Below are 21,423 nucleotides of genomic sequence, written 5' to 3' on the forward strand. Positions count from 1 at the left end.
TTTAAAAAAAACGTCAATTCGAAACGTCACTACCAAATAATAGTATGTTCCTACCACTTTCGCGAGTTGTTTCCAATAGCTGCAGAACCTACATTTGGCAAACTTAATGTCACTGCGGTTTTATGCAAACAAATAAAACAGAACTCTGATCAACAGGGTGAATACTGTACACCAGGAAGTTGAAAGAGCAGTAAAAACAGCAGGCGTCCAGTCTCGGGTTCCTCATTCTGTGTTTGTGTGTGCGTGTGTCGCTTCAATGAGAGTCAGAGAGCGCGCACTCGACAGGCATTTCTCTCAGAAACTATTCCCAGTTAATGCGAGTTAACCTCTTTTTCGGACATTTGACAGGTAGGTGGACCCTTCTTTCTTATCTTCTCTACTTTTGTAAATACTTTTTTTTAAATCTGTACTGATGTTACAGTGAATTTGTAATTTAACGGTTTAACCCAGTGCATGTATCGGTGTTTGCCTGTCTTCTTAGTGAAAAATATTTAATCGGTATTTCTTTTTGGTAGGGTTTTTTAATGAGATAATAATTTAGTGGTGTGTAATTGTGTTTGATGGAAACTCGGCTACAAAAAATATTAAAAAGCCGGTCAGCCTAAATAATTTTCTGGAGTAACGTTAGGCTAATAAACTGGCTGTAAAATCTGGATAATCATTAACTCGTGGATTTTAAATGATCACTTTCATCTCTCAGAGAGAGTTTTAGAAATATTATTTTGGCCAGTCATCACGCACATTACAAATCACATTTCCCATAGAAAAGAGAAATCACAAATTAATTCAAAGTCGTTCTGAAGTGTCTCATATAAATAACATAAAACATTCCAATCTCACGTTTCCTATACATTTTCAGACAAGATCTCAAAATGTTCTCAGATTTTCTGAGATATCAAGGCCTGTGATCAAAAAATTGATTTGAAAATGAACTAAAACGTTCATTAAATCTAAGATCAAGTCATCTCTCATTTGAATCCATTTTTATTTCCCTTAAGGAATGTGAGGGAATACATCAGAGAAATAATGTCAGCATTAAAATTACATTAGTAACTCAATATAATTTTATATCCTCGAAATATTGATTTAATTTAGTTTGTGTCTTGCTTAAAAATAACATGCAAAACATGAACTTTATGTTAAGGTTGGCGTCCTTCTGATGGCATGCTTCCCATGTTATTTTTAGATAAAGATTTTGAGTTTTTACACCATGACACTTGACCTGAGTTGTTGCAGAGACACCCTTTTCAATATTTTTTTTTTTTTTCTCAGAAATCAGGCCTACTGACTTACTGTCCCTCCCCCAGCCTCTCAAATGTCTGTATCTGCAGGCTACTAAAACTAGAGTTAAATAGCCTGTATTAAGTTGCATCATTCAACAAGTCAATCTCAAGGTGCATATAGCGTTCAGACAGGCTGTAGACTGAAACTCAGAAGTAGTTGAGAGTTCTTTTGTGTGTCTCTGTCTTTCCTGTGTTACTGAACGCCCTAGAGAAGCTGGTCAGAGGAGGAAGTGTGCAGCCCCAGTGGCCTGCTTGCTCACGCATTAATCTAGCATTATATCCTTGTTACTAGTTTCCTGCTGACATCTAAAAATACTGGAGTCCAGGACAGGAACATATGCAGTTTCATCCGAGTGTTGTGTAGCCATTTAACCAAGTTTAACAAGAAGTTTCACCTTCAGGACAATGGAGGGCACTTTTTCCCCGGTTTCTTCCTTATTACTTACAGTATATCACATCGATTGTAATATGTACAAAACAATATCTGTTGCTTTGAGAGATATAGAAATCTCTGTTTTGGACTTTGCTTTGCTACATTATAGGTGCTCAGACAGTATTGACTAAGATTTTCTTTTGGCTACTTTGGGCACTGAATTGGTCAAAAGGAAACAGTGTTAAACATTTCCTGAAATACCAAAGGTTGGAAATAATTACCAAACAATCTTGTCAGAATTTCCCAGAGGGAGGGCAATGCTGGGTCAAACTATGGGATCTGATGAAATAAGGTTCTTTTTTAAAATTACGCAGCCATTTGCCTCCTTTCCTAAGAGTTCATTGTATATTTTTATTTGTTGTTTGAATTGTAGCCTGGTAAATAGAAAAAGGAGATGAAGTTATTCAGCGTTTACTGCTTATTGACCTGAAGTGGATTGCCTAAGAGATTCACAGTAGATGCATTTCCTCCTGATAATCCTGTTGCCGTTGCTTTGGTGAAGCTGACACCCATTTGTTATGACATCCACAACAACCCTGATTTTGATAGAGAATGTTTACCTCTCCCCAATATTCTAAGCTGTGAGAATAAGGAAAGGACATCTATTCCGTGGGAAATACCTTGGTTTCTTCCCTATGAATCGCTAACCTTGAAAAGCCTCTGAAGCATCTTGGTTGATGATTTATATTAAACAGGACATTGCTTGGAACTGTAATGTTTGCTATAATGTGTTCACCTGACCTTCTGTTGGATTTTGCAAGCTGCAAGTGTTCTTTTTAACACGTTGAAGAGGGCGTGTTATTATTTGCTGTAGGCTATATGATATCTGGCTGTCTTTTACTGAGTGATTTGATACTTCTCATGTCCTACGTGGATGAGCACACATCACTGTTTTAAATGCAAAATAAAGGAGTTCTCCATGACTTAATTTTATTCATCATGGGATACAGCATTTGAAACAAAATTCTGAAATAAGTTATATTCTACTTCCCATGTGTATAACCAAAATGTGACCCTGGATCACAAAACCAGTCTTATGTTGCACGGGTATATTTTTGGCAATAGCCAACAAAACATTGTATGGGTCAAAATGATAGATTTTTCTTTTATGCCAAAAATCATTAGGATAAGTAAAGGTTATGTTCCATGAAGATATTTTGCCAATAGAAATGGACAACTTTAAAGGAGATTTTCTCAATATTTCGATTTTTCTGTACCCTCAGATTCCAGATTTTCAAATAGTTGTATCTCGGCTAAATATTGTCCTATCCTAACAAACCATACATCAATGGAAAGATTATGTATTCAGCTTTCAGATGATGTAGAAATCTCAATAAATAAATAAAAAGACCCATAAGACTGGTTTTGTGGTCAAGGGTCACAAATAACCATTCATTCTCAAGTAATAAATGTGTATATTAACAATTAAACAAAGATAAAAACTAAGATGCTGCGGTCATCTGGATTGGAAAAAAACTTTGTGTAAATACAATGCCATAAATGATATAATATTTAAAATACATTTAATAAATGTTCAAATATTCAATCAATGTTTTAATGTAATAGTATAATGATTTCATTTTGTGTCAAATAGCATAAATATATAAAAAAAAATTGTTTAAATCGGTTCTACTTATCAATCGTCTAATACTAATTAGATAATCTTCTGTATCATATCTGGCATTGAAAAATCAATATCATTTATACCTGTGTTGATGGAAATAATCGTGGTGTGGAATCTCCTCTCCGTCAGTTCTCAATATGAAGACCTATTCAAAGTCGATTCAAGTTTAATTATCCTTAATTAATGAAACAATGACATCTATAGTAATACGAGTGTTAAACTTGTTGATCTCCCCCCGGTTTCACAGACACGGCTTAAGCCTAGTCTCAGACTAAAATGAATGTTTGAGCTGTTTCAACTGAAAGCAACTTGCACTGAAATATCTTCAAATATGTCAGTGCCATTGTTTTGTCTCCAGATGCACACTAGTAATGTTTGTTTCTAAGGCACGTTTATAAAAGCTACTTGAATGCCGTGATTGAACTAAGGCCTGTCTGTGAAACCGGGCCGTAATGTAATGCAGTATTTTGATGTGAAGCGTTTCATGAACTTTGTTTGTTTTGATTTAATTCCAAATTCGCTTCATGTTTTATGATATGACAGTGGTTAATCTTTTCCTTGCAGGAAACATGGGTTGTAAAAAATCCAAGTTGGATGGTGACCAAAATGGAGGTGTGATTGAAGGGAACAAACACCAGCCAGTACGTACTGACCAAACTGTATATGTGAGAGATCCAACCTCCTATAAGCCTCATATAGTAAGTAGTGAGCTAGATGAGGGGAACACATTCAGTCTTGTCAAGTTAAAATCAACCTTGATGTTTTGACCTTAGATTCCGAAGAGAAGGGTTTCTGATACTTTGAAAACATTTCCATGGTTATCTCATGAATGAGAAATGTTTTATTTCGCAGAATAATCAGACTTCCGGCCTCCTGCCTGGTCAGGTGTTCGAAAAAATGGAAAGTAGGTCTGACGATCTTTGTTCCACATTCTGCGTCCTTCTATAGCTTTGAACTGTTTTTGTAAAATTGCTTTTATTTAATTTTTTATACAGAAAAGGAAAAACTAGTCATCACTTTGTATCCATATGAAGCCATTCATGATGACGATCTGGGCTTTAAAAAAGGAGAAAAGTTAGAGATCCTTGAAGAGTGGGTGAATGCCGTCATCATTCTTTCTCTACTCTTATTTTTCTTTGCCCGTTATCATGAAATGTGTTTTTTTTTTCTCAGGCATGGAGAGTGGTGGAAGGCAAAGTCTTTGACCACACGAAAGGAAGGATTCATTCCCTCAAACTATGTTGCAGAAGCAGACACAATGGAGACAGAAGAGTGAGGGCTTCTCAATACAATGATTTATAAACAAAACAAGACACATTTTTTCTAACGAACATTTCTTTTGACGCACAATTTAGATGGTTCTTCAGAGAAATCACAAGGAAGGATGCAGAGAGACAGTTGTTGGCACCCGCTAACAAACCTGGATCTTACCTAATACGGGAGAGTGAAACCTCAAAAGGTGTGCACTGTTTAGTATTTGCTCCGTTTTTTTTTTTGTGGAAATATAAAATTGTGGTGTAACATATTCATTGTTGTGAACAGGAAGTTATTCACTGTCAATCAGAGATGTGGATGCTCAAGGGCAGGATGTTGTTAAACATTATAAGATCAGATCTCTGGATAATGGCGGCTACTACATATCTCCAAAAATCACATTCAAAGACATCAACAGCATGATAAAACATTACCACAGTAAGTTATATGTATACACAGAATCAGTTCAAGGTTTGGGGTCAGTAAGATGTTTATTATTCAAATAAATGCTGTTCTTTTGAACTTTCTATTTTTCAAAGAATCAGAAACATTTTAGTAGCACAACATTAATATGAAATGTTTCTTGAGCAGCAAATCAGCACATTAGAATGAATATATATATATATATATTATGTACACTCTTTACCTAATCTTGTCACAGAACAATCAGACGGATTATGTCGAAAACTAGAGAGATCATGTGAGAAGCCCAAAGCACAGAAACCTTGGGACAAAGATGCCTGGGAAATCTCTAAAGAATCCATAAAGATGGTGAAGAAGCTCGGAGCCGGGCAGTTTGGAGAGGTGTGGATGGGTGAGTTAAGGAAAATAATCCCTCCAGCTTGACAATGCTTTACGAAAATATCTGGAAGTCACAAACATACATTTAATCATGGAGGGTTGCTCTCTTTATGGTCTTGTTATTCAAATTCTCTCCGTTTCTAAGCTCCCCCAAGTGTGTGATTTAAAAAAAAACACAGTTTAATGTGCTCTTCAGTGGGCTTAGAAGTGACATCCTTCTGTGTTTGTATCGATTAATCAACCTAAAAGATCTTCTTTGAACATGTGTAGGCTTACTGTTATTATCTAATTCTTTGAGGCATAAAAGCTTTGACGACACGCATTCAAATCTCGAGTCTTCCTGCTGTGACTTCTGGCGGGCATGAATGGCTCCCTTATAGCTCAGACTGATAGTACACAGAGACCCGGCACAGACGAGACTCTTATCAGTCAGATCTGAGGAGGAAACTGCTATGCAGTTGACGCAGGATTTGCATTTGGATTTCGTTATTATTCATGTGCCTCTTTCCAATGTAGCCGACATGATGAATTGCAGGAAGCGGTCTTAGCAAATATACAAATGGCTCTCGACTGCCCGTGGCCAAGATGTTTCCTTAGCCGCCCCTGTGACCTTGTTGGCACAGCGTTGCCAGACCTTTGACACACTATAAGTCTGTATGATGACAGAAGCACTCAACGGAAAGACTTCCTAGTACTGTTCGGTGTTCCCCTACTTTGTAATGTCTCAGCTAAATTTTAGACCAACTATTGGATTTGAACTGCTCAAATGCACATTTGGGCATTAAATGTCCAGTAGATATTAGTATGCAAACCACTTCAAAGGTGTGGAAGTCGTCTGTGTTGTTAAACGGGAAATGGCATTTAAGTGGAACAAGAATAACAATACAAGTTCAGAGTTGTGCAACATATCTGAATTCTTTTTACTTCTCTGTGGCCAGTAATCGTCCTTCACTCTGTGGAGCTGTCATCACTTCTGAGAAATGTAGTTTATGGATAGCTGTGCGTTACGTAAGTGAGAAAATTGGTGAGAAAATGTGAGGATTTGGAGTCAGTTCCTAAAAAAGACTGACTAACAATTCCTACATCAACACTGATTCTCACTAGGTTTCGTGTTTGTCAGCTTTTAGTTCACTGTTTTGTAGTTGGACTGCAACTGTGTGTGGCATTCGAACAGGAAGATCTTTATTGACCACAGAGGAATATCATGCATGTTTATTTATGGTTTCATTTTGTTTGCAGCCTACTACAATAACAGCACAAAAGTGGCAGTGAAAACGCTGAAGCCGGGCACAATGTCAGTGGAAGCCTTCTTAGAGGAGGCCAACCTGATGAAAACGTTACAGCACGACAGACTCGTGCGCCTCTATGCTGTCGTCACCAAAATTGAGCCCATCTACATCATCACTGAGTTCATGGCGAACGGTACTGAAATACATACTCTTCTGATAATTCAAATGAGAGAATATGCCTTGATATGAGAGTTATAGCAAATGTTTGTTTCCTCTTCTTCAGGAAGTTTATTGGATTTCTTGAAAAGTCAAGCTGGCTGCAAAGTACAGTTACCAAAGCTAATCGATTTTTCTGCTCAGGTAAACATATTTGTTCAAGACATAAATCAGCCTGCTCTTCTCTTAGCCCTCCATTTCTGTATTTCTGGAGTAACTTTTGAGGGTTTTGCGTCATGGGGCTGATTAAACTTTTTCCATTAGTTGAAGAAAAAGAGGAACTGATTCTCTTGTCTGTCAGTATTTAAAAACAAAGAATACGTATTCATTTTCTCAGATATGAAACATCTCATTAGATCCACAAATTCAAGTTTAAGTATACATTTCTATTATTATGAGGCAACGAGAATAATACTAAGGTAACTTTTATCAATCAATTGGACGAATGAAAAAATATGACAGGTTAAAGCATCATAGAATTCATACAGTATTTACAGTCATAACTACTGATTCAAAGAATGATCCATGTAATCTAAGAAGAAAATGTGTTTTCATTAGAAGTCTTTAGGACTTCAGGATTAATTTGAGTCTTACTTCTGGTAAAACAGCAGCAAATAGCAAAAGTGAACATCCTGTTTCAGAGAGTGAAAGAGGATGCTGATGGAGAAGTGAGAACATCTTTTTCCCTGTGTTAAAGCAACTATTACTTGGTTAAAATTAACTGAGAAAACTACACCCAATTCTAAAGTGGAAAAACCCAACAACTGCTCATTTACTGTTAAACTCTACTAACCTAAATGCCGCATTATGTACACACATACATATGCATACACGATTGTTCAAAAGTTTGGGGTTGTAAAATTCTAGATGTTTTTGAAAAAATGTCTCTTATGCTCACCAAGCTGCATTTATTCATATCATAACAGTAAAACAGTAATATTGTGAAATATTATTACAATCACAAATAACTGTGCTCTGTTAATATATCTTAAAATGTTATTTATTCCTGTGATGGCAAAGCTGAATTTTTAGTCTTCAGCGTCGCGTGATACTTCAGAAATCATTCTAATATGCTGTCACTTTCGATCAAATGAATGCATCCTTGCTGAATAAAAGTATTAATTTTTTTTTTTTTTAAATCGGACTGACCATAAACTCCGGAAGATAGCATATGTCTGCTTGTGTGTGTCTCTGCAGATAGCTGAAGGTATGGCCTACATTGAGAAGAAGAATTATATCCACCGTGACCTGAGAGCAGCTAATGTGCTGGTTTCAGAAAGCCTTTTGTGCAAAATAGCTGATTTTGGTCTGGCCAGAGTAATTGAGGATGACCAATACACAGCCAGAGAAGGTGAGTGTGACACCTGTCAGAGGTTTAACAGCATACTGGATGGACAGGTCATTTTCTACAGCATTACTATGTCAGACGCCACTCCAGGCCGTGCTTGTTTTAGTCTGTTATGCATACTGATATTGTGATGGTTTCCCTGCGCCAGTGGTGGAATCAGAGGAGCTGACTGATACGTGTGAATTTGAGGATGTGTTCTGTCTCTCTTTAATTCAGGAGCAAAATTTCCTATCAAATGGACGGCACCTGAGGCCATCAACTACGGATCTTTTACCATCAAATCGGATATGTGGTCCTTTGGGGTTCTTCTGTATGAAATTATAACATATGGGAAAATTCCTTATCCAGGTAATTTAATTGTGTTAATGGCTCCCTGATTACATTTGAGTGTAATGCCAGCTATCAGCATAACTCCAGGAGAGAGCTGCAGTGGAGTAATGGCGACCAAACTAAATCTTTTGTCAGGACTTTGTCGCCATCTACTTGTCATATTGTGTTAGATACGTTTAAGTATTGCAGTTTTTGTCAATTTGATACATCTGAAAGGTGGATTGATTGTTTCTGTGCGGCTAATGTTACTAAATGTAACTGCAAAAATAATGATCGGTTTCCTGAACACTCATTGGTTAAACAAACTCACACCATTGGTTGAGCCATGTAGCTATGTTGGACGGGTCACGTGTTAAACTTAATATTGTTTCGCTAAATTAAGGTAAGACACTACAGGGAAAACTGTTGTTGTTCATGCACTGGTCAATTTTAAGATTTTGATCCATTTTGCTTCCACAATGTCTTCCTTCAGACTAGTGGAAATATTTTATTATACTTGATCTATTTGCATCTGTAGAATTTAATTACAATACATATCTTTAAAGGCACTTTTCTGAAAATGAGTGTTTTCTCATGCACTAAGCCAGAAATTTAGTGTAATTTTGACATGCAGTATTTTCTGATTGTATCCCCTATGTAAAAACCTTCAACTCTAATATGTCAACAAAAGGAAACAAGAATTTTGAACCTGGCTTCTTCCAATGCTCAGATTTCTTTTCTGGAAATGTATGCAAATTAGTGATTATTTAATTAGATAATGCCTCATTTGCATATTTAAACATAAAAATTCAGAAAACTTGTAATACAAAACAATTGTCTTGTACTGTGACTAATCACCTAGGGAAGTATGGTGATATTTATAAGTTACAATTTTACCATTTTCACCTGTGGTGTCTTGCCTAAAAGTGTAACTTTGCCGATTTTCCACCCGCGCTTTGTATTGCTACAATGTTGGTATTATATGTAAATGAACAATGTTTACTCATTCTCCACTCGTTGACTACAAACCGAACGGAACTCACTCCCGCTAAACATTTACCCTTTGAATTCTTGCACCTGGGAACGATACAAATCGACACCATAATGACTAACAGTTCGCTAAGAAGTATTTTCTACTAAAGCAAGGTGGTACTTAACTCTGGTAAGAGTATCTAAAACAGACTGGTGGACAGAGTTTCCAGGTTTGCATAACAAAACCCGCCCCAAAAAATCTTGTTCCAGTGTAGTGCTGAATTCTGTGACGCTACTAGGTGCTGTATTGCACTAATCTGACCTACTCCTAATCCCAATCCTAATCCTAACCCTTCTGTCACTACAGGGCCTACTGTCCAGATAGCGTACATATCAGGGTGTAATGATTTCACTGTAGGCAACTTTGATAAAACCCAAGTGCAGTATTTGAATGACTAGACTAGACTAGACTAGACTAGACTAGACTAGACTAGACTAGACTAGACTAGACTAGACTAGACTAGACTAGACATGAAACTCACCGACAATGGTTACAGGGACAATACTAGACAAAGTAACAAGGCAGACATGAGGTCTTAAAAACACAAGGACTGATGAGTAAACAAGACACACCTGTGACCAATCAAGACAGTGAACTACATAAGCACATGGGAAGCACATGACATGATCACATGAGAAGAAGGGAATCACATGACAAAGGGGAGCACATGGCAAACCAGGAAACATGAAAACAAAAGGTTACCAACGTTTACATGGGCAACATCTGGGTTACACACAGCAAGCCATAACTCGTAACACTAAAACCGGCTTGATGTGTGAAGCCCGGACATGCATGCTATTGCCAGTCACACTCAGGTTGTGTCATCGCCGTCATTCCATGCGATATGTGAGTCAGAAGAATGTAGGAGATGTGGGCCACAACTGAGCCAGATGTCATTTGCTGGGTAGGGTCACAGAATTCGGCACAACACCGAATGGTCTTAAACCCACAGACTAGAAAAACAACCTGCAGCAACAGTGTAAAAGTAATCCAATTCAGTGGGAAAACTGCGGACTTGGCAACACTGCTGGTGGGAGTGGCCTTGGACAGCAACATGATTATGGGTGTTGAAGTTTTCTTACCTATTTGGCAAAAGGGAAGACGATAGCCTTTTTCTCTGTTTTCTCTTGTCAGGTAGCACAGATAAAAAATTTAAATAAAATAAAATTACCTTTCAACTGCATTGGCAGCCAAGTTTTATTGAAAGCCCGTTTTGCCAGCGGTGAAAGACCCCTTTAAACATAAAAAAATAAAAATAAATTCTTTCTGAAAAGTAAACACAATAAATGAGACTCTGTTTCAGTTTCTTTCTCTTCTTTATCTGTCCACTTACCCTTGCACTTCCTTCTTTTTTCTTTGCTTCAGGCATGAGTAACAGTGAAGTCATGAACTCTGTCCAGAGAGGATACCGGATGCCCCGGCCTGAAAACTGTCCTGCTGAACTTTACGAGATCATGAACTCGTGCTGGAAGAGTAAATCCGATGACCGGCCCACGTTTGACTATATTCAGAGTGTACTAGATGACTTCTACACAGCCACTGAGGGCCAGTACCAACAGCAGCCATGAGGATGCGAAATCATCCATCGTATTTTTGTACTGTTTCAAGATGATCAAAAGATTTGTGATTTATCTATGAATCAATGTACTAATATGTAACTAATAATTGCATCTGCTTACTTATATGTAAGCAAGGTTAAGATTTTCTATCTCTGCTTCAAATTGAAGTTTTAACTGCCTATTTGCAACTTTTGCTCTTCACATTCACATTTCCATGGCTACATTTCAATTTATAAATAATTTTATATTTCAAAGTAACCTATCAAAGTTTTATAGTTATTTTTACACACCACAACATCTCTTATTTTAAAAACTAGGGGTTTGAAAACTAGAATCTGGGTTTCTATGGGTTATGCAAACAAATTAAGAGAAAATAAAATGTTTACAAAAAATATATTTGTAGGGGCGTCCAAGACAGTTAAAGCCGTAAAGCTGCATTGGAAGGATATTTACTGTGAAAGGAGCTATACCAATACATTTTAATTCAATTAAAATTCAAGTTACATACACATAACAGTACAGTAATGATATAAATGATCATAAAATGAATGTTGCAAAACACATTTTTATGTCTCACATGTGTTTGAAATTGGTATAAATAATTTATACATGAAATTATGCAGCTACCTTTATGACTCTATTTTAGTAATAACTCTATTTTCCTTTGCAAAGGAAGCATTAATATTTGGAGGTCCTTACAATTATGATCAAATGAAATCCATGCACTGTAAACCACTGTAAAGGTGATAATGAGCATGGCATTCTCTCTCTCTCTCTCTCTCTTTCTTTTTTTAATAACAATATTGAAAATGTTACAATAATGAACAGTGGCAGAAGGCAATATTTTATCATAAATTTGTAATTAAACCTATACAATGCCCTGCCTTTGATTAGCTAAGAATTAAATGCTTTGTACATTTAAAATATTCTGTACATTATCTAGAAACCTAATAAAGTGAATATGTTGTGATTAGTAATGCAGTTCTAGATTGTAAAGAGTTCTGGGTCATAAAATACAATGCTGCTGAAAACTAAGGATATTACCTTGAAAAAAAGTGTACAGTAGGCTTTTACTGTTTTAAGACTCTGATAGGCATCCTCTTTAAAGGGAAAGTTCACCCAAAAATACAAATTATATCATGATTTACTCACCCTTATGTTGTCCCAAATCTGTATGAGTTTCTGTTGAACACAAAATAAGATATTTTGAAGATTGTTGGTAACCAAACAGTTGATGGTAGCCATTGACGTCCATATAGGAAAAATAATTACTATGGAAGTCGGTGGCTACTGTCAATTGTGTGGTTACCAACATTCTTCCTAATTTTTGTTCAACAGAACAAAGAAACTCATATAGGTTTGGAACCGCATAGGGGTGAGTAAATCATGATTAACTATTCATTTAAGTCGCGTCCCCTTTTAAGTCCTGCCTACTTATGGTCAGATGATGATTTCAAGATGGCCGCGCCCTTCAGTTTGGAGGCGTGACGTTATTCATCCCGTTACAACACTGTCTTACGGTAAAACTGCTTGTCACGTATGAGGAATTCCACTGAAGCTCTTCGTTGAAGCCGGTAATAATGGACAAGGACAGTCTGATTCTGTAAGTTAATGATGAATGAATGCTGATTGGAGTAGTTGGATGATTACTCTATATGTATTGTTATAGGGCCAGAGCTCAGTGACATGATAAAATAACATTTAAGTTAAGAATTATTTACAACCGTCCTGTTACAAAAGCAGAAGACGTTTTTACAGGGCGTCAAGAAGTAGCCTAACGTTAGCTACTGTCAGAGAAGTTGCATGTTAAGCAGTTTCGTTTTGAAAACATGTTTTCTTGATATGTGGAAAATCTGTACAGTTCAAAGTGTCAAACATTAAAGTAAAAGTAACCAATAATAATGGCACTCCGAAATGTCGTTCTTTAAATCACAATAGAGGGATAATAAAGTGAATAATGCTCAAACAGCATTTTGTCAGTATTGAATATGCAATAATTAATAGTTATAGAGGGTATTGTTATCAAATCATTAATATTTAATGAATTATTTTGTTCATTCAACCTCTACTGTCTTCTTTATGTTATTAGTTTATGAAGTTATTATTATCACACTGTTACTTTCTATTGATCAAAGATACAAAAACATGAAGCAGCAACTATGTAAAGGTAGGCTATTTAATGTCCCTTTTGACCAATTTAATGTGCCCTTGCTGAATTAAAGTATTAATTTCTTCAAAATGTTTAAGAGTAGTGTATATATGCATGACTATGTGGATGACAGGATGACAGGGTGTGTTTTGTGCAGCAGAAATGCTTATCAGTCTGTGAAGAATAAGGAAACCGTTAGGCCCCTGATCTCAGAAGCCCTTATCTACTCTGTTCACTTGCTGCTTAAAACATCTGTGAAACCTGATCATCAGGACCTGAGGGAGGGGACTCAAACGATACATGAATTCAGATTTGAAGATTTGAAGAAAAGTAATGTTGTGAATTAAATATTGACATATTTTGTTTTTGCTGTTTTCCATCCCAGCCCCAAAAGCTTTCCAGAGCTTAAGAACGACACATTCCTAAGAGCTGCGCGAGGAGAGGAGATTGAGCACATTCCAGTGTGGTGTATGAGACAGGCTGGCCGCTATCTGCCAGGTATGTATCAGTCTCCAGTGCTACATGCTGTCATTTCTCATGAAGTTATTCTTTTCATCCTTTATTATCTGTTTTACAGAGTTCAGGGAATTTAGGGCAGGGAAAGATTTCTTTGAGACATGCCGCTCCCCTGAAGATTGCTGTGAGCTTACACTACAGGTTAACACCACTGAGCACCTTCTCACCTTCTTCCTTCTAATATTTGTAGCATATTTAGTTTTAACACTCTCAATTATCTGTTTTCAGCCACTCCGACGATTCCCATTTGATGCTGCTATCATCTTCTCTGACATCTTGGTGGTCCCTCAGGTCATTGACACATAATTTGACCTCTAACTTACCAAATTAACATTGTGTGCATGTCTTTTCATATTTGAAATGTGTATGAGCAGGCCATGGGAATGGAGGTTCAGATGAGTCCAGGAAAAGGCCCCACATTCCCAGAACCACTGAAGGAGCCTGAAGATCTGCAGAGACTGAAGACTAAAGTGGACGTGTCGTCTGAACTCGACTACGTTTTTAAAGCCATCACACTGACGCGACACAAAATAGAGGGAAAAGTTCCTCTCATTGGCTTCACTGGAGCTCCGGTGAGAAAAACAAGCACCGATCCTCACATAACTAGAGATACTGCTTTAAAAAGAACACAATGGCCTCAATCGTCATCTGTTCTGTCTTTTATGAACGCCAGTGGACTCTAATGTCCTACATGATTGAAGGAGGAGGCTCTGTGACACACTCGAAGGCTAAACGCTGGCTCTACAGGTACCCAGAGGCCAGCCACAAACTACTGAGCCAGCTAACAGATGTCATCGTGGAGTATCTTCTTGGGCAGGTGAAAGCTGGAGCTCAGGTGAGAGAAAGAGTGAGATGATGTGAAGGAGGGTAGCCATTTAAAATTCTGTAGCACTGTTTTGTTTTTACAGACAGAATGTATTTTAAACAGTTGTCACTAAATGTCTTTCTTTTAGGCTCTGCAGGTTTTCGAGTCCCATACTGGTTGTTTGGGCCCAGTGGAGTTTAAAGAGTTTTCTCTGCCATATCTGAGAGACATTGCTCGCCGTGTTAAGGACAAGATCAAAGAATCTGGTTTAGACAATGTGCCCATGGTGAGTAGAGTTTATCTTTTGAGCTTATGCACTGTATTTAGTTTTTTACTAAGATTTGTTTTTTATTAACTTTTATTTGAACATTTGTTACCTTTATTAACGTTCATTTTTTTACCGTCTTTCTCCACTCTTGCAAATATTTTAGTAACACATAATAACTTTTAATTAATAAGTAGCTGATGTCTTTCAAAAAACATCCCAAGAAGTTAGTACCATGAGAATTGCTGCAATGCCATTTTTTCGAGCAAAATTAATAGTGAAAGAAGAAGGTATTATTATTTAAATTTTAAGAAAATATTATATTATATTATTATAAAATAACAGTGGTTAATGTTCATTTGAATTGTTACATACCATAAAATTTTTGTTTTTGAAAGAAGTATCTTAGAATGTTCACACAGAATGTGTTTTTCCTATTAAAAATGCAAGACGCAGTTCAGTGGAACAAAAAAGGTCTAGAGATGCGTTTTTTAAAAAAAGTTGAACTTTTAACTCGAGCCCCGTGTTTTTAGAATGCCTCATCATGCGTGAGATGCTGCAAAAGACGCGAGCGCACGGCAAAGATTGAAAAAGAACGTAAATACTCGACTGGACCATAGTAGCACAGTCAAATGTGTTTTTCCATTCCACTGGGCCATTTTTCTCATTGTTTTTAAATGTAAACGCGCTAGACAGACTTATTTTACCGTTGCGCTCGCGTCTTTTGCAACATCTCGTGCATGACACTTAAAGGTGCATTGTGTAACATTTAGGAGGATCTTTTGGCAGAAATCTATTTTTTACAGTCTATGGCAGAAATACAATATCATATACATAACTATGTTTTCAGTAGTGTATAAAGGCCTTACTTAATTAACCATTATGTTTTTATTACCTAAGGGTACGTTTACACGACAACGATGTGCTTAAAACCGAGAGAGTTTCCGCTTACAGACGACACCATTGTCAAAACGATCCCCATTCACACAGATTCGCGAAAACGACTAAAAACCCTGTATTCTGTGGCCAGGCCATTAGATAGTGATGAAACACTAAAGACTGAACACATTATACGCATATGCATGATGTTATCATCTTCAGAGATTGTGTTTTTGTTGTTTACACGGAGACCGTATTCAAAAACTTGCACTTTGAAACCCGTTTTTAAAAGCTTGCGTTTTCAGGCACCCAAAACCGCGTTGTCATGTAAACGAAACAGCCAAAACGCATAAAAAGTTTTAGGTTTTTAGTTGAAAGCGGTGTCGTGTAAACAGCCCCTTAAGAATGAGCCATTTCTATCTCCATACACCGCGGGTCCCCTTACATTGAAATGCACTGACATGTTTCTACAGTAGCCCTAAACGGACAAACGCATTTAGTCACTATGTTGTTCTTTGTGCAAAGAAGCTAGCTAAAGTCAGCAAATAAAACACTGACACAATGATGAACAAGTAACAATAATATTCGCAATAACATATCGATTTACTGAATAATTAAGTAAAGCTAATTTCTTAATTTATCTTTGTAAAGAAACCAGATTGCTTAACTGGCTACTCTCTGCTGTCTCAGTCGCAGAGCCGGCCCTCCCTATAAGCGAACTAAGCGACTGCTTAGGGCCCCGCCGCCACCACTAGGGGGCCCCCAAACTATGGTCCGACCGTGACCTGTAACTCAACGTACATTCACATCACATGTTAATGCAGCGATAGAGTTAATTACGGGACACGCAATCTAAATTGTGTTTGATTGTGCAAATACTGTCAAATACACACAGGGTTTACATATAGTTGGTTATGTCTAAAGTAAAAGTGATCAGTTGCATCTGTCACTTTGTTAGAAGCGGGACGGCAGCCTATAGTATACATGGATAGTTAAAGGGATAGATCACCCAAAAATGAAAATTCTGTCATTATTTACTCACTCTCCATCTATCAATTTCTTTCTTCTGCTGAGCACAAAATAGGATATTTTGAAGAATGTGGGTAACCAAACAGTTGCTGGTCCCCATTGACTTCCATATAGGAAAAAAAAAATACTATGGAAATCAATGGGGTCCATCAACTGTTTGTTTACACATATTCGTCAAAATATCTTCTTTTGTGTTCAGCAGAAGAAAGAAATTGATACATGGAGAGTGAGTAAATAATGACAGAATTTTCATAATGTTAATACATTTATTATTGTTATCTTGTTACAAGTCCATATGATCTGTTCATTTTATGTCTTATTTAAGTATTTAATTTAATATTGTCCATTTTGTAATTATTTTTTTATATATATATTATAAGATACTGTTTATATAAAGGTTTTTTTTTTTTTTTTTTTTTTTTTACCAAAAGCAATTAAAGTGGTTAACTAGTTTACAGTAAATGCATTGGTTGCTGGTTTATTTAGTACACCGCATTGAGTATACCACTTAGTACTGTAAGACTTTGAATATTGAAGTGCAAATTTAGACCTGGCCACTCTTGTTTTACTACTGTTACAATTTGAAACCGTAGAAGGGTAAAAACATGCCTGGCAGATATCGAAGCAGCACAGCTACAACTAATAAAATTGATAATGGGAGTGTTTTGTAGTCTGTGAATAATCAAGCACAGACAATAGTCAGTCATAATGGTGGCACTATGGGCCCCCAAATAAAATTCTACTTAGGGCCGCATAAAGGTTTGGGCGACAACATATTTTCCTGTCGGCCACCGTAACTTCTCTTAGTTGCAATTCGCAACCTCACCACTAGATGCCGCTAAATATTACACTGTGCACCTTTAAGTAAACTAAAAGCAATTTAAAATGTATAAAATCACATAATGTTTATATATTTTAGAGTTTATATTCGTGTTTGAATGAATATTAAAATGATGTGTTAAGTGTTGTAATGTTATTATATAGTGCTAAAATTTTCTTTTTGAGCATGAGTATGCAGAGACTAATCCACACTTGTAATAACATCATTTGCCACTAGTTGTCAGTATCAGGTCAGGTTTTGTTAGTGGTCACAAAGAGTCCCAAAGAGAGTCTTCTTTCATGATCCATTGCACCCTCTGTAACTTCTGTCTTTTCTGTTTCATTTGCAGATTGTTTTTGCTAAAGATGGTCATTATGGACTTGAGGACCTCTCTGAGTCTGGTTATGAAGTCGTGGGTCTCGACTGGACCATAGATCCGTGTTCAGCACGGTCAGTCACAGAGATGTGATGTTTTCTGATTTCTGATTCAGAAGTGTTCAGACTCTTAAGCAGTTCTCGCTTCCAGATCCTATACTGTAATTTTGTTCCTTCATGGTTCCTTCAGCACTGAAACTTTTTTTTTTTTTTTTGGGCCTCTTCTCAGACAGATTTGCTTCAGATTGATGGCAATTTATTTGGTGACAATCTTTTTTCTTTTTTAGTTCTAAAGAACCAAAAGGAAAATGTCTTATAATGGCCCATTATAAGACATTTTCCTTTTTGTTTCTACAACTTTAAAAAAAGATTGTCTTTCCCTATATGTATTCACACCATCCATCCATTGTTTTTATAAGAATAAATAAGAACAAGATACCCTCCAGTCTTACAACATGATGCCACTACCACCTTCACAATGGAGCTGTGGGCAGTGTTATTAACATTTCACTGAGTTTTGGCTAAAAGCTTTTGGTCTTCATAAAACATCTAGCCATGAAACATTTTTCCACCTTGCAAATTAATCTGTAATGGTTTTGGCCAAACTCCAAAAAAGTGCATCCAAACACATGATGTTTTTTTTTTCTTTTGGATAAAGAGCTCTTTACTCTTTAATGTTGAAATTTTCTTGTCTTGTTTTTTATATGAGTTGTTTTATGCTTCATATGTAGAGGTCAGTTGTAAGACAGTTGTGTCCTCATTACATTTGCATTAGGTGTTTTTATCCGTATAAACTGAACACTTCAGTTTCTACACTTGTAGAAATAGAATCACAGCCAACCAGATGTCAGCATAGGATTTCTAATCTAGTCAAATTAAAGGCTTTGGTAGAGTCTGAATACTTATGCAGGACAAGCAACCTATTCTCTGTTATTGCTGTTTCAATACATTTTAAAATAATAGTACAGTCGCCTACAAATGGAATTATCTTAAACAAATCAAAACTGATCAAAGAATTCATTTTCCACAAAAGTATTACGCAGCACAACTGTTTTCAACTGTTAATAATATGAAATATTTCTTGAGCACCAAACCAGCATATTAGAATGATTTCTGAAGGATCATGTGACACTGAAGACTGAAGTAATGACTACTAAAAATACATATTTGCCATCATAGTAATGAATTCTTTCAAAACCCCAAAAAGTATTTTCAACCGCAAACATTTGAATGGTAGTGTATATAATCTTGTTTGTGTTTCTCAGTGTCAGGACTGGAGGAAAAGTTAGTCTGCAAGGCAACATGGATCCCTGCGCTCTATATTCCACAAAGGTGAGGACATGAACTTCGGAAAAAAACACAAAAGTCTAGGCTATATAGTGCTTTGTGTTTGAAAAGCAATGCTTCAGTTCTGGTTAGAGAGGCCATTTTGTTTTTACAAATTGAGGCCCTGCTAGAAATATGAGCCTTAAGAACAGCTGTTTTCCACACAGAGCCATCTCTGGCTTTCATTGCTCATTCATTACAAGCATGGTTTTCATAGCATTGTCTTGACGCCTCCCAATTATAAAAAAAAAAAATTCCCACCATCATTTCAGAAGTTATAGGGGTGTGACTGCCCAGCCTACTTGAAAAACATTAGCTCAAAGATTTTGACAGAGGATAAATTCTTTTGTATGATATCCAACCTAAACACTTCTCTTTATGTGTGATCAGGAGCGCATATCAGAGATCGTAAAGAGGATGTTGGAGGGCTTTGGCACCAAGGGCTACATCGCTAATCTGGGTCATGGCCTGTACCCTGATATGGATCCAGAAAATGTGGGCGCGTTCGTGGAGGCCGTACACACCCACTCTCGCCAGCTCCTCAACCGCAAATAAGACGTTACTCTCCTATCAGAACACCTGAAGCCGATGAGAAACAACAACTGTTGGAGTTAAACGCTCACTGTAGCATCAGATGTGTTCTAGGATGAATCTCACAAAACCTGTCAAAAAAATCCATTTGTATTTTACTCTAAATAATACAGCAATACCATAGTGTGCATTTTTTTTGCAGTAAAACGAATCTTCAAGACAATGTAAAACTTCAAGCATTACAGTTTTGGGGATAAAATATGCCTAGCTGTCATGAAAATAATGTCACAATGCAAAATATCTTAATTTTACTGAAATGTAGGCTTCGTTTTCTTTATGCAAAATCGTAATTTTTTTTTTTTTTCTAATGATTTTGTGGTGAAGTGTGTCCCAGATATTTCTTGACAGAGATTCGCATAAAAGGCTGGGCTTGACTCATTTCAATTATTATGTAGGCCGTCTTTCTATTTTACCTACATTTTATAATAGCTCCACACCAATCCATCCAATCTTTAATATAATTTTTTAGCTAGATTAATGTGTTTTCATCAGAGCCGATGCACTGTACACTGGAGAATGTGGAATAAGTGAAGGAGGATGGAATGTGATTATGTCTGAAGTGCTGTATAGGTTTGTTTTTAATGCAGTGCCATAGTAACATCTGGGCTGAGACCGTCTTCACTGGAATAGTGACTGACACTAATGAACCACTAAGAATGTGTGTACATTTCAATGGATGTTTTATATGAAGCGAAATAAAGAGTAATCCTCCTTTTAAGACAAACATCCCTCAGGGGAATTTCTCTGAGCTGAATGTCACATACCTAAATCATATGATTTTCTATTCCCTTTGTTTTGCAGGAGTGTTTCGGTGAGGGGTTTACCCCCTTGATCTATGATTACTGTCTCTCTTACTGCCTTTCGCATTTAGTAATAGAAATGTTAATCCCAGAGGATGTAATACCAAATGACGAATAAGCACAAATCCTTAAATCCAGTTGTTTTTGTTTTTGAGAAGGTGGGAGTGGGATTCCCCAGCAACACATCACATGACGTGTCGTACGCAAGATGTTTTTGAAGAACCCTGAACTTCAAAACAAGGATTTATTGGAATTAAACATGTTTTCAATCATGTTAGTGCTTTCTGAACCCCATTTGTGTGTACGAAAATGCATCATTTTGATACAGGATTTCAAATCCGTTATTTGTTAGCATAGCAAAAATGATTTCTAATTCATTTTCGGTCAAAGTTGTTTACTGTCTGTTTTAAAAGCGACCACAGACTGTAAATTGAAACAACATGATGGATGTTGTCCCACACTCGCTTACGGTGATTTAGTTAGAAATGGTGGCAGCTGCACCACTGGTGTGCGTTGTTGTCAATGCAGGATAAGTCTGGCCTTGATTGTGTGTTAGGTGCTGTAAGCCCTGCTGAAAGAAGAAACGTCCTGTAATCAATTTGCTGATTAGTGTTGTTGGATTTTTAAGCCCCTGCCGGCTCGCCACTAGTGTGTCCATGGAGCACAGCTGTGATTGGGGGGGGGGGGGGCTGGGCCCGTTTCCTAGTGAGGCACAAGAACATACACACACGTGCACACACTTATTCTGTGATACCTCAAGGGGCTCCTGGCATTATTTT

The 21,423-nt window shown here is 36.9% G+C and overlaps 2 protein-coding genes across 6 annotated transcripts; both read left to right on the forward strand.

The window, feature by feature from the left end:
* The first annotated feature begins 28 nt into the window (after window positions 1–28).
* lyn (LYN proto-oncogene, Src family tyrosine kinase) lies at window positions 29–12,070 on the forward strand. 4 transcript variants are annotated; one of them, XR_014030829.1, is made up of 14 exons: window positions 220–348; window positions 3,905–4,038; window positions 4,193–4,244; window positions 4,336–4,432; window positions 4,514–4,612; window positions 4,696–4,799; window positions 4,883–5,032; window positions 5,256–5,408; window positions 6,635–6,817; window positions 6,908–6,984; window positions 8,038–8,191; window positions 8,405–8,536; window positions 10,896–11,469; window positions 11,781–12,070. XR_014030829.1 is itself a non-coding variant. In XM_081375334.1 (13 exons), the coding sequence occupies exons 1-13, from the start codon at window positions 315–317 to the stop codon at window positions 11,096–11,098; spliced, it is 1,572 nt and encodes a 523-aa protein (XP_081231460.1). In that variant the 5' UTR covers window positions 29–314; the 3' UTR covers window positions 11,099–12,070. The 4 variants fall into 4 exon arrangements, 2 of the variants coding, with proteins under 2 accessions (XP_081231460.1, XP_081231461.1); XR_014030830.1 differs by having other exon boundaries at window positions 3,905–3,981; XM_081375334.1 differs by having other exon boundaries at window positions 29–348; window positions 10,896–12,070.
* Window positions 12,071–12,525: 455 nt separating this feature from the next.
* On the forward strand, window positions 12,526–20,568 carry urod (uroporphyrinogen decarboxylase). 2 transcript variants are annotated; one of them, XM_081375339.1, is made up of 10 exons: window positions 12,526–12,692; window positions 13,624–13,736; window positions 13,816–13,895; window positions 13,983–14,045; window positions 14,129–14,326; window positions 14,428–14,589; window positions 14,708–14,845; window positions 17,902–18,002; window positions 19,193–19,259; window positions 19,644–20,568. In XM_081375339.1, exons 1-10 carry the CDS (start codon window positions 12,670–12,672, stop codon window positions 19,806–19,808), a joined length of 1,110 nt encoding a protein of 369 aa, XP_081231465.1. In that variant the 5' UTR covers window positions 12,526–12,669; the 3' UTR covers window positions 19,809–20,568. The 2 variants fall into 2 exon arrangements, with proteins under 2 accessions (XP_081231465.1, XP_081231466.1); XM_081375340.1 differs by lacking the exon at window positions 12,526–12,692 and adding an exon at window positions 13,225–13,256 and having other exon boundaries at window positions 13,399–13,736.
* Window positions 20,569–21,423: the final 855 nt, after the last annotated feature.

Source organism: Scardinius erythrophthalmus (assembly GCF_964197995.2).
Source record: "Scardinius erythrophthalmus genome assembly, chromosome: 9".
In the NCBI taxonomy this organism is placed as follows: Eukaryota; Metazoa; Chordata; class Actinopteri; order Cypriniformes; family Leuciscidae; genus Scardinius; species Scardinius erythrophthalmus.